Source organism: Varanus komodoensis, unplaced genomic scaffold (genome assembly GCF_004798865.1).
Source record: "Varanus komodoensis strain SLA01 unplaced genomic scaffold, ASM479886v1 scaffold10, whole genome shotgun sequence".
NCBI lineage: Eukaryota > Metazoa > Chordata > Lepidosauria > Squamata > Varanidae > Varanus > Varanus komodoensis.
In genome coordinates, this window is record NW_025335269.1 from 35,662,409 (window position 1) to 35,674,613 (window position 12,205).

Below are 12,205 nucleotides of genomic sequence, written 5' to 3' on the forward strand. Positions count from 1 at the left end.
TATAAAGAAAAGGGAGATAGTCAGCATTTGGATGGGATCCCTCCTTCTGTCCCTCTTAGGTGTATACACATGATTTTCTATATAACCATAACAGTGTATAAATATGAGATGCATACATATAAAATACAAATTTTATATAAATTTCAATAAAAGTGGACCAGATATCAAGACAGTATCCATTTGAAGGGACCATTTATACGCTGTCCATTTAAATCCATTTTTTTGTTCTGCTTCAAATTACAGGTTAGATAGAGATAAAGGTGACTTCAGGGGAGTGGCAGTAGCTGACTTACTTTCCAGAAGCTCCCCAAGGAAACCTTGAATGGTGTGACCTATAGCACTGGGAGGAGCTGGCTGGGGAAAAGAGGGAGGCAACTTCAGTGAGCAGAGGTTATCTCTGCATAGTTTTCAGGGTTTTCCCTTCCTCTATTATTTATTAAATTTATCTATCACCTAACTGGCAGATGCACTTGGATCCAATTACAATAAAAAACCTTCAACAAAAACGAACTGAAAGCCATGAAACAATAAACACCTGAGTTAAATATTAAAACAGTAAAAATATTTTTAAATAGAAAAAGCAGTAAAGCTAATAAATGGAGCAACAGCTTAAAGACTACATGCTTGATGGAAATTAGGAACAGAAGGTGTCTAGATGCATACAGCAAAGATGCCAGTAGAACTTCTTGGGAAGGGTGTTCCATAGACCAAGCGGGGACACAATGTGGAGAAGGCTATCTGTTGTACAGTTGTGGGTGTCAAGCTCCAGCACCCAGAGAGGAAACTCTGGAGATTATTTTAGCAATCAGTCAGTCCCACAATCTATAGCATCTTCCTGGGTATGCAACTCACAGAAAGGGCATTTGGGTGCTCGGATGGGGCAGGAATGGGCTTCAATGGAGAGGATGTGAAAGACAGTTTCTGCCAGTACCTTTGTACACAAATTTATCTTTATTTAATTTCTCGTGTCTGTGTGTGTGTGTGAAATATTGAACAATGTAGCAAAAAGTAAAATATGCAATAAGCTGTCTTACTATACTTTAAGAAAGGTGACAGAAATTATATTCTTTGAGAATAATATTAACAAAGATACTACTTTACTTACTTCTCAACACAGAGAAAATTTATGTAATATTTCTTTCACATTTAATTTGGCTTTTATCTAGTGTGCATTTTTATTTCTTTATTCAATATTAGTGCTATGGAATTCCATGTTCAAAAATACTTAGGGTGCAATCCTATGCATAATTAGATAAAAAGAGTCCTACAGCTCCCAGCTGGTTGTAAAATACTGGGAACTGTAGGACTTTTCTGCCTAAACTTGTATAGGATTGCATTTCTAATTGCAGAAATGTGAAATGAAACACTGTTGTCACTAAAACATTCTACAGAAAGTTATATTATAGTTGCATTTACTGGGTTTAATGTACAATAAAGTCAGGTTGCTTTCCTGTAACTGTTCTTTGAGTGGTCATATGGGTTCTGTGCATATGTGTGTGGAGCTTGTTCAGGAAGGCTGCAAAGCTGATTAATTATTGTTCAGTGGGACTGCCTCCCTCGGACATGCCCTGCATGCAGGAGGGAGCTCCTGCCTGGTCCTCAGGTCTAGAAATTATATTGAGACAGTCACTGTGTGGTTCTGCCCAAAGGGGACAGTACTGTCAAGGATCTGTGGTTGTATCCAGGCAACACCAGTGCGGCTGACAAGAGGGTTTGTGTGAATGCATAGATGACCACTTGAAGAATGGCAGTTGCAGGTATGCAACTTACTTTCTTCTTCATGGTCTCTGTGCATCAGACATATGGGAGACTGGTGAGCTTACCTCATGGAGGTGGGTAGCTTTGCTAGCAAAGAATTGAAGATAGGACCGCCCTGCTGAAGGCACAGTCTGCTCTGGGTTGAACATCTAGGTGGTGGTGGTGTATGAAGGTCGACGGATTCATCCCTGTCACGGCTCTGCATAGGTCTCATATTGGCATTCCAGTATAGAGACTTGTGGAGATGGCCATTACCCTGGTGGAGTAGGCACGAATAGGGATGGTCGGTTGTACACCAGAAAGTTTGTAGGCTAAAAGGATTATGTTTACTACCCATTTTGGCAACCTCTGTACAGACATGGATGACTCCTGGTTTGTGGTTCCATGGGCGACAAAGAGTCTTTGTGACCAATGGATGGGTTCAGTCCTGGTCCTGTAAAAGGCCAAAGCTCTGTGGACACTGAGGAACTGAAGCATTGACTCAATCGGGCCAGAGGGTGATGTGAAGAAGGCTGGCAAAATTCTGGCTTTGTTAAGGAGGAAGGAAGAGACCACCTTGGGTAAGAACAAAGGAAATAGAAATAAAGGGGAATACCTTGTCTCTTTGAAAAATGAGGTACATGTAGTCAGAGGGCAGCCTGGTCTCTTGCCTAGCAAGTAGAAGTGATGGCCACCAGAAAGGCAGTCTTCCGCAACAGGAGGTAGAAGTCAGTAGTGACTAGAGGCTCAAATGGCTTCTTTGTAAGGGCAAGAACCACGAAGAGGCTCTAGGCAGTTGTAGGTGATTGGGTTGATGGGGCAAGGTTGCTGAGGCCTTTTAGAAACCAACAATGGGGAGATGGGAGAAGGCGGAGTGGGCCAGAAATGGGAGACAGAAAGTGGAAAGTGTCTGCCAGGTACACATGGATCAATGCAGTCTTGAATCCCCTTTGGTATAGGGCAATCAGAAACAGTAAGAACTGTTGTGCCGTGGAGCTGTGAGGCTTAACGTTGTGCTCTGTGGCGAAGTGGGAGAAGGCTTCCCACTTCGTGCAGTATGAACATCTGGTTTTAGGTTTCAGGGAGGCCTTAAGTATGAGATGGAGGTCTGCAAGTACATTGGTTAGGGTGCCAGTGTTAGCTGGATCCTCCAAGCCCTGAGACAGAATGTGTGGATCTCTGAGTGGAGAATGATATTTTGGTTCCAGGAAATGACATCAGGCTCTAGAGGTAGGTTCAGGAAGGTCCAATTGGAGAGATCTAGGAGGTGAGGGAACCCTGGTTGCCTGGGCCACCATGGGTTACAAGGATGCAGTCTGTTTGGTCCTGGTGGTTCTTTGTCAGGACCTTTGTGAAAGGAAAAAAGAGGTAGAACAGGTACCGCTCCATGTTAACAGGAAGTTGACCATCACTGAGCCTGTTTCTCTTCCCATCCTGGAACAGAAGCGGCTACATTAGAATCATCTTTTGTTGTGAACAAATCCATGTGGGATCAGCCCCATTCTGTGCATAAACGATTTCACACAAACTGGTTTAACTCACATTCATGGCAATCTGTGGAGGTGAAGCTGAGCTGTCTACCAGCACGTGGCTGGTAACAACTATGTGGATCATTGCCTTGACTTGTACATCATGTCCAGATCTTGGCTGCGAAGTGTGCTCTCCATCCAGAAAGCAAGGCATCTGCTGCAATCACTAGGTTCAAGTCTGGAGGAATAAAGGTCACACCAGTGGAGGTATTGCAACTGTTGGTCCACCACTTGAGATCTCTGTGGATATGAGCCAGGATCCATAGCCTGGTTCTGTGCAATTCAGTCCTAAGGTTGAAAGAGCTGAGGAACCATAGCTGGAGGGGTTGCATATGTAGGCAGGCCAGCAGGATGAGAGCAACCTCCATGATTCCGAGGACTCTCTGTATTTTGATGGTGTTGGCGGACCAGTTATATACCAGGGTGGAGATCTCCATGACAAGACTTGAGGTTGTGGGTTTGACAGAGTTGGACTCTCCTGAGCTGGTCTCTGAACTGGGGAGGAGTGCCAGAGAGGCTTGGGCTCAGGCACCATGTCTTTATTATGTGGAAGGCTGCTTGTCACAAGGCTTTTTTGCATGCTTGTCATAATCTTCTCCTTTTTCCTAAGTGCCCATTTCAGAACTCTTCACCTTCTTAACCATGTTTTGGTTTTCAAGGCCTTGGCTAGGTAAAGAAAGAAAGGGTGTAACAAGAGGAAAACAATCAAGAAAAGAGTAAGTTATGGTAAGGCTACTATCAACAGAGGAAGAACTTCCTGGTGTACCCATGATGGCAGTCGAAGAAGAACCGAGGACTGGATGGGAGGTCCTCCACACATTAGGGTGTGTCCAAGGGAGACACTCTCACTGAATAAAATTAATCAGCTTTGCAATCTTCCTGAACAAGTTCCACACAGGGACACAGAGCACATAGGTATGATGCAGAGATCATGAAGAAGAACTACTGTTGAAAAAAAGTATTAGAACTTGGAACTGATTTCAGAAATGAACAAACACAGGAAAGCTTATCCTCTGGTATTTATATCTTGCCCTAGGTTCATGGGGACATAGGGACATGCTACAAGCTTAAAAGAACAGTCACTCAGAACAACCTGGAGATCCTGTTAGGTATAAAGGACAGAGGACTGAATAGTGCTAAGGAAAACTTCCTCAGATGACAGCATAATTATTTGGAGATGTTTCTCTTTGTAAGAACCAGGCCAATGCAAACATGTCTCTGTTCAGCCTCAGAGATCATTCATAGCAAACACCTTTGTTAATACATGGTTTATGCTCATAGAATCTTTGTCACTTCTTTTCTTTTCCTAATGTCAAAATGCATTCTCTATGGTTTTCCCCAATTTTATTTAAAGTTTTGTTCTTGTTAGAAAATCAATGAGCCCATTGCTGTGGTTCAACACTGCATAGCTTTCTCTAATAAATACATTTAGTCAGAGCAGTATTTTATTGATTAGACATTCTGTTCTGTCATTAAACATTGACAGAGGTAATGTAGATGTAATAATCTTCCTTTTCTGACTGAAAATGTATTGGCTAATTTGATATGAGTAAGCCTTCTTCCCTTAAATCAAATTTATACTTTTAAAGTCAAATCTAAGCAGTTCGAAAAGAGCTTACTTGATTTATCCAACTAGATTTCCATTAGCTTACAAATAACTTACTTTTTCAAAAGTATTTTTTTAAATAGGTTTGTGTTTATGTGCCTGTTCATGGTAGAAAAATTGCAGCCTAATTTCCTTTTCAAGCATTTCACAACTTAACTTGCTATATATATTCAGTGCAATAGCAGTTCAATACAATGTTATGCATTGTTTAGTTGACACAGCAAGCAATACTCCGGGGGGGTGGGGGGTGAAGGGACAATCTGAAGGTGGTGAAAGACAATAAGGAAGAGAGGAAAAAGTGAATACATCACCAAAAAAACAAAGTATGCTTTTTCCTTTAGAATAATTGTGCTGACATGCAGTTTTATGCAGGCTTAATCAGTGATGCAGGCAGTGAATAAACTAATTCCTACAATTAATTGAATAAGATTAACTTAATTGAAGGCATGTCCAAGTTATTTCACAAATCATATTTTCTTAGATTATTTTTATATTGCCTAGATTTGGGTAATTCATTATTGTGCATTATTGCTTGCTTTTACTTTTGAATTATTTTGAGCCTTTACATTATTGTAATATTGCATTTGGATTATTCTGGATCATGTGATATGTGAATGTTTTTTATTTTCAAAATAAAAATAATTTTTAAAATAAAATTAAAGAAAAACAAAAGCAGATTAGTGGGCCTACACTGAGAGAACTTTCACTTCCTGTAGTAATACCAGTGGCAGATTTGACATTTAATCCAACATAGCTGTCCAACTTTGTCTTGGTCCTGGACTAATTTAGATAACATCTAAGCTGTATGGTTTTGCTAGAGGAATCTTTTGTGAGTTGACACAGTCCTATTTGTTGCTTCTAATTTGTGGTATTGTTACAGTGACCCAACATGAGATAGCCTTAATTATGATCTTAAATTGGCAAAGGCTTTTTATAGGCGAGGGGATCATTGAATTTTCTTGGTTTTTTAAAAGAAAATGTGTAATTCTGGGGGGAAAACCAAAGCAAAATAACCAAAACAGAAACTAAAATGTGAAACACCAGGTCATTAAGTAGAGGTATACAAATATGTCCATGTATGTTCAGAGCAGCTTAGTTCTGAGTAAGCCTGCTCTGAATTCTAGCACAGTGTTTTACTGCCCCTCCCTGTCTTTGACAGGGAGAGTGATTCCTTCAGCCTTCAAAATTACCACACTCTTATCTTAGTTGACAGTTCCCTGCTCCTGCTCCCCCACTGTCAGAACACTGACAAAAACAGTGGAATTCAAAACTGCATCAGGCCTGTCTAAAAAGGTCACATGATTATAGACTGCTCCAGGTAGTTTATGAACACCAAGTTTCACCTTATTAGCATACATATGTGATTTTTATAAGCAGGTGAATTTTGAGGTTGGAGGACCAGCAGCATTCTAGGTTCAGAATGAAACTGGGTATGCCTGACATAATTTTGCCAGCAGTTGCTACCATAGGCTTTCCCGGGACAGAAAAACCTTGATAATTTTAAAACTGCCAGTCAGCATTTCACCCAAACAATGAAAAACTCATATCCTCAACAAGCCTAAGTAAGTAGTTTCCCCAGATCTGTAGTTTACCAGGATTTTGAAGAAATGTGATATGTTGAGGCATAACTTGAGTAAAAATAAAAACTGTATCTATTTTAAGCAATTTGTAATGTTCTATCTGTGCCATGGTATGGTTTGCAGTCCTCATCAGGTAGATTATAGATAGCAAGTTTAATGTTAATAGTTCATGTGCTATTTTTACTGATAGTACAATGTTGAGGCCTATAATAGTGGACCTTTTTTGTTTCTGTGTTTTGTTATTTTTTGTGACTTAACTAAAGGGGCACTCCTGTGCTCCTTTAATAACATCCCTAGCACAAAGTACATCAGAACCCCGCATTAAGCATCCTAGCATGTTTTGTGCTTTAACCATTAATTATGGTTAGCAGGGGTGAGGGAAAAGACAATCACTTCTCAGCTAGCCTTGAACATAAAAGAGGACAAGTGGCAATTTGTCTACTTCCCTAGATTAACAAATGAAACTGATTGAACAAAATCAGACACCTCTATAAAATTAACTGTAGTTAGATGACAGCACCAACATGGGATGAGATAGGAGTGATTTATTGGGTAAACAGGTTGCTAATGCAGCACAGTTTGTTGTCAAGATTTCATCATCACTATAGGTAGGCACAATAATATGCTCTTCAGCCTCAAGAACAGCTCCACTGGTCAGCTGCACTGACAGAATGGCGGCAGAACAGAGTATCATCAGTGCCACTGAGTAGGAATTTAAATGCAGTCTTTGTGATTTTGGTAGGAGCCACCCTTAGTTTCCTACCACCACAGGTCTTTAGGAATTATAAATTTAGGCAGAAGTAGCATGGATACTCCGTAATACTCCAGTATTGCTCCACAATACTACTGTTTTTCCCTTCTTACCTTTGTTTTATTGTCAAAGCAGGTGAATCCCAAAGCGAAGTCTATGGTGAAACACAAGCTTTCTCCTTGCCAGCTACACATATAGGTTTTAGACTGAGAAAAGAATATAAAATATATTATGAACAGTAAAATGTATTCTTACACTAACAAAACCTCCAGGTAATATGAACTAGAACAAATAATAGTGATTAATGAAAATATGGTTGCAATCTTATGTATAGTTAATTGCAGTAGTTCTGCAAAAATTGATAATAAATATTAAGCCCCTAACCTAAAGCTTGGCAAAATGTCTTTACATGGTATATCCACTTCATTATAACTTTGCAAAGAGTGAAGAATACATCGTGAAAGGTTGCCTGGTGGCCTATGTTTCTGATTCAGTCAAAAGTGAATTGCACAGCAATTCTGGAAGGAGGTGGAGGAGAACAAACCGATTTTATGAAAATATTTGCTGAAAACACTACTGCACAACTGTATAATCAAATCAGGTAGCATAATGTCTGATTACACCACAGAGCTTCAGGTATGCATACACCCGTGACACAAATTACGTTAACACTTCGGTAACATACACAGACATTGCTGTGATTCCTTTCTGAAGATGAGATGGAGGAATCTGTCATTAACAGTTTCTCACTTTAAGTTTGTTTTGTTGTCATATCAGCTTTGTTGTGTGCCATCAAGTTGTGTCTGACTTATGGTGGTCCTATGAGCGAATGCCTTCCAAAATGTCCTGTCCTTCACAGCCCTGCTCAGCTTTTGTAAACTCAAAGCTGTGGCTTCCTTTATGGAGTCATTCCATCTCATATGGGTTCTTCCTTTTCTCCTTCTGCCCAATACAATTGCCTTCTCTAATGATGTGGCCAAAGTACGACAGCTTCCGTTTTGTCATTTCTGCTTCCAAGCAAAGTTCTGGATTGGTTTGATTTGGAGTTCAACATACTAAAGTGCACAGTAATGCATGCTGGGGCAAAAAATCCCAATTTCAAGCATATGCTGATGGGAACTGAACCAGTAGTGACTGAGCAAGAAAGGGATCTTGGAGTAGTAGTGGGCAAGTCAACGAAAACGCTGGCTCAGTGCACAGTTACTTGAAGAAGACAAACACCAATTCTAGGCATAATTAGGAATAGAAAACAGAACTGTCAAAATCTTACTTCCCTTATACAAATATTTGGTATGACCACACTTGAAATACAATGTTCAGTTCTGGTTGCCTTACCCATAAAAGGAGATTACTTAGTTGGAAAAAGTACAGAGAAGGACAACAGAAATGATCAGGGAGCCAGAGCACTTCCCCAATAAGAAGTGGCCACCATAACTGAGACTGTTCAGCTTAGAAAAAAAGGTGACTAAGAGACATGATAGAGGTGTTTAAAATAATGCATGGTGTGAAAAAGTGGAAAAGGAGACACATTTTTCTCCCTCTCCCCTAACTCGAGAGCCAGTGTGGTGTAGTGGTTAAGAGCATGGGACAGGGACTCAGACAACCTGGGTTCTAGTCCCCACTCAGCCATGGAGCCAACTGGGTGACTTTGGGCCAGTCACAGACTCTCAGCCCAACCTGCCTCACAGGGTTGTTGTTGTGGGGATAAGATGGAGGAGGAGAATGATGTAAGCTGCCTTGAGCCCTTTGTAGGAAAAAGGCAGGATACAAATAAATAAAAAAACCTGGGGTCATCCCATAAAGCTGATTAGTGGGAGGTTTAAGACAGATAAAAGGAAGTATATAGTATATGAAGTTTGCTGGGAAATGGTACTAACCTTGATGGCATTAAAAAGGAATTGGACAGATTCATATGGGGAGAAGATTATCAGTGGCTACTGGCCTGCTGGCTATGTGCTATTTCCTTTACCAGAGGAGACATGCCTGTATATACCAGTTGCTGTGGAGCTTGGACCGGAGGAGGCCTTGCACCCATACTACATGAGGGATCCTGTGGGCAGCTGGTTTGCACCATGTGTGCAGAGTGCTGGATTAGATGGTTTGATCTGCCATGGCTTTTCTTATGCTGTTGTGATACACTACCTAGCCTTTCTGTCCATCCAGGGTAATTGCAAAGCTCTCCTCCAACATCATGTTTCAGACTCATCCTTTTTCTTCCTGACAACATTCTTCACTGTCCAGCTATCATACCCATACATAGTGATTGGGAGTACAATAGTGTGGATGATCCTAACCTTGGTCTCAGGTGAAACATAAATATACCTGAAGACCTGTAATAGTTCCTTCTGTGCTGTCTATCCAAGTCTGGTACTTTTGGCTGCAGTCTCCCTTTGAACTGATGACTGAGCCAAGGTATACAAAATCTTTCACAATTTCCATTTCTTCACTGCTGACCTGAAAGTTGCATAGGACTTCTATAGTCATGGTTTTTGTTTTCTGAATATTCAGCTGTAGTGCTGGGTTTGCACTTTCTTCTTTCACTTCCATAAGGAATCTTTTCAGTTCTTTGCTGCTTTCTGCAGGTATAATCTGCATAACTCAATAGATCCACCAATTTTCACTCTTTCTGATCCTAATCCAACTGATCTTCATATATGCCATACATACAGACTGAACAGTTAGGGAAAGAAAATACATCATTGTCTGACACCTTTACCTATAGAAAATCATTCTGTTTTTCATGGTCTGTCCTTACAGCAGCTTCTTGTCCATGAGACAGGTACATATCAGGGCAATCAAGTGCTAAAACACACCTATTCTTCCAGGACTATACATAACTTCTTATGATCCACATAGTTGAAGGCTTTGCTATAGTCGATAAAGCATAGGGTACATAGATTGATCTTAAACTCTTTGGTGGAGTCCAATAACCAACATATATTTGCAATATGATCTCAAGTGCCTCTTCCTTTTTGGAATCCAGCTTGAACATCAGGCTTTTCTTGCTCCATATGGGTTAATACTCTTTGTTGTAGAACCTTGAACATCACTTTGTTTGCATGCTCCTGCTTTCTTTACATTTCTTTTCTTAAGGATTGCAATGTATTAACAGGTAACCGTTCAGTGTATGTGATTGTTGCTTTCCTTTGTTCTTCCCCCACCTCGCACTTTTCCCCAAATAGGTTCATTTTATATCTGAACATTTAAAACCTCCCCTATCTCCCACATGGTTGCTAAGTTCTCTCTTGTGTTCTTAGGATTTCACAAGATTTTGTTCAGTTCTTTTTTGCAGCGGGGGCAAGAAAGTCCAAAGTCATTTTGTCTTTTTTCCTTTACAGCTGGGTTGAAGGGTCCTGAATTCCTGACTGGGCTGCAGTGTACAGGAAGGAATTGCCTGTGTTGGCAGCTTATCACGAATTCTGGTTTGGGAGTTGCTGTGAAGAAGGAACTACCGGTAGGGCAATACACCCCTACTCCCAGATCTGTAACCTAGTATCTTAAGATCCTTCCATTCACTAAATCACACATTTCTATTCATTGTGATTACATTGTTCATACATTGGTGTAATTTCTGCAATGGTGGCTGTATATATGCTTCACCAGAGGACCCTTCCATCAAATTTGATTTCTGAAATGGGACAAGCCATGCGAGTATATATTCCTAGATTAGTTCCAACAAGCTTTGTGGTAACTGTTTGACAGCAACCACTGTCCCTTTAAGCTTCTGCTTCCTTTTAACTATTTCAACTTTAAAGGGGGGAAAAACTTCATTTTCTATGTTTGCTGCCTTGTTAAAATAGATGTCATTACAGTCTGAATGACAATCAGGGAATTAAATGTCTCAACTATCCTATCTGCCACAACAAACTTTCAGACTTAAACCTCCCTTTATTTGAAGACAGGCACTTCTGGGTCCATGAGTCAGCTTGTTGATTTTTCCTTTCAAAGAAGGCTCTGCACCAGCAATGTTTATTTTTTGCGACCCTCTCTAACCCCACTTCTAACACTGAACCCATTTATAATGTCTGTCTGGAATTCTATATCTACTGTCCCATAGCCACTGAGCTCAATGAGGTCAAAAAAAGAAAGAAAAGTGGAGAAAAATGGTAATGAGGCAGGCAAGAGTGCCAACAGGATCCTCTGGGCCTGCTAAAGTGGATGTGGATACGGCCCTCTTCCCCACTTGAAAATGATACAAGACCGGTAGTAATATATACATAGAAGACTAGACATGGTAATTCAAATGGGAGAGGCACTGAAAATGTAACGCAGACAAGGCTCACATGCCCATGCTTGAACCAACTATATTTCTCTAAAAAGCTTGGATAACAACATTGGAGACAACGCAGCAGGGTGGTCATACATAACACCACCGTTTTCCCTCTTGCTCATCATTTGCCACCTCCTTTCTTTCTCTTTCTAGCACCTTGCCTTGCCCTTTGCCTTGCACTCATCCCCTTATCTTCCTGCTTTTCTTCACTCCACTACTAGCCTCCTTTCCCCACCCTACCTTTGTATCTTGCTTTTTCTCTGCCCTCCTAACTTTTAGCTCACTCTTTCTCTCTCCCTTTGACTTCATATTTTTCCATTCCCAGCCTCTAGCCTTGCTATTTCTCCTTGCACCTTCATCTTCTGACTACTGCAGACATTATGGGAACTATTTTGTGGTTATGCCCACAGGGTCCCCTGTACTACACTCTCTCAGTGCCTCTCCCCCACCCTGAGTCAGTCCATTTTGGCTGCTAGCTGCTGCTTTTGGGTGGACGTGCTATTGTCTAATTACAGCTACATTAAAACCCTGGATTTCTCCGTTGCTTTTCTCTCAGCAATAAGCACTTCTTTACCAGGAAAAGGCTTTCCATCAAAGGTTCAAAATGACTCAGGAAGGCTTTCCTTTGCACAAATGGCACATATGTCCTTTGACTTTTTCCTCTATAGGGTAGCCCACCTCCATGCCAACTGCAGCTGTACAGTGGGAGGCAAAGGCAAGCTTATTTCATAC

At 40.8% G+C, this 12,205-nt stretch overlaps 1 protein-coding gene across 1 annotated transcript in view; it reads right to left on the reverse strand.

Moving 5' to 3' along the window:
• The window catches only part of SNTG2 (syntrophin gamma 2), a 240,384-nt gene that overhangs the window by 7,067 nt on the left and 221,112 nt on the right, over positions 1-12,205 (reverse strand). Inside the window, exon 15 of the mRNA XM_044419194.1 lies at positions 7,317-7,409. Coding sequence (XP_044275129.1) covers positions 7,317-7,409 — 93 coding nt within the window. The remainder of the gene's footprint in view (positions 1-7,316; positions 7,410-12,205) is intronic.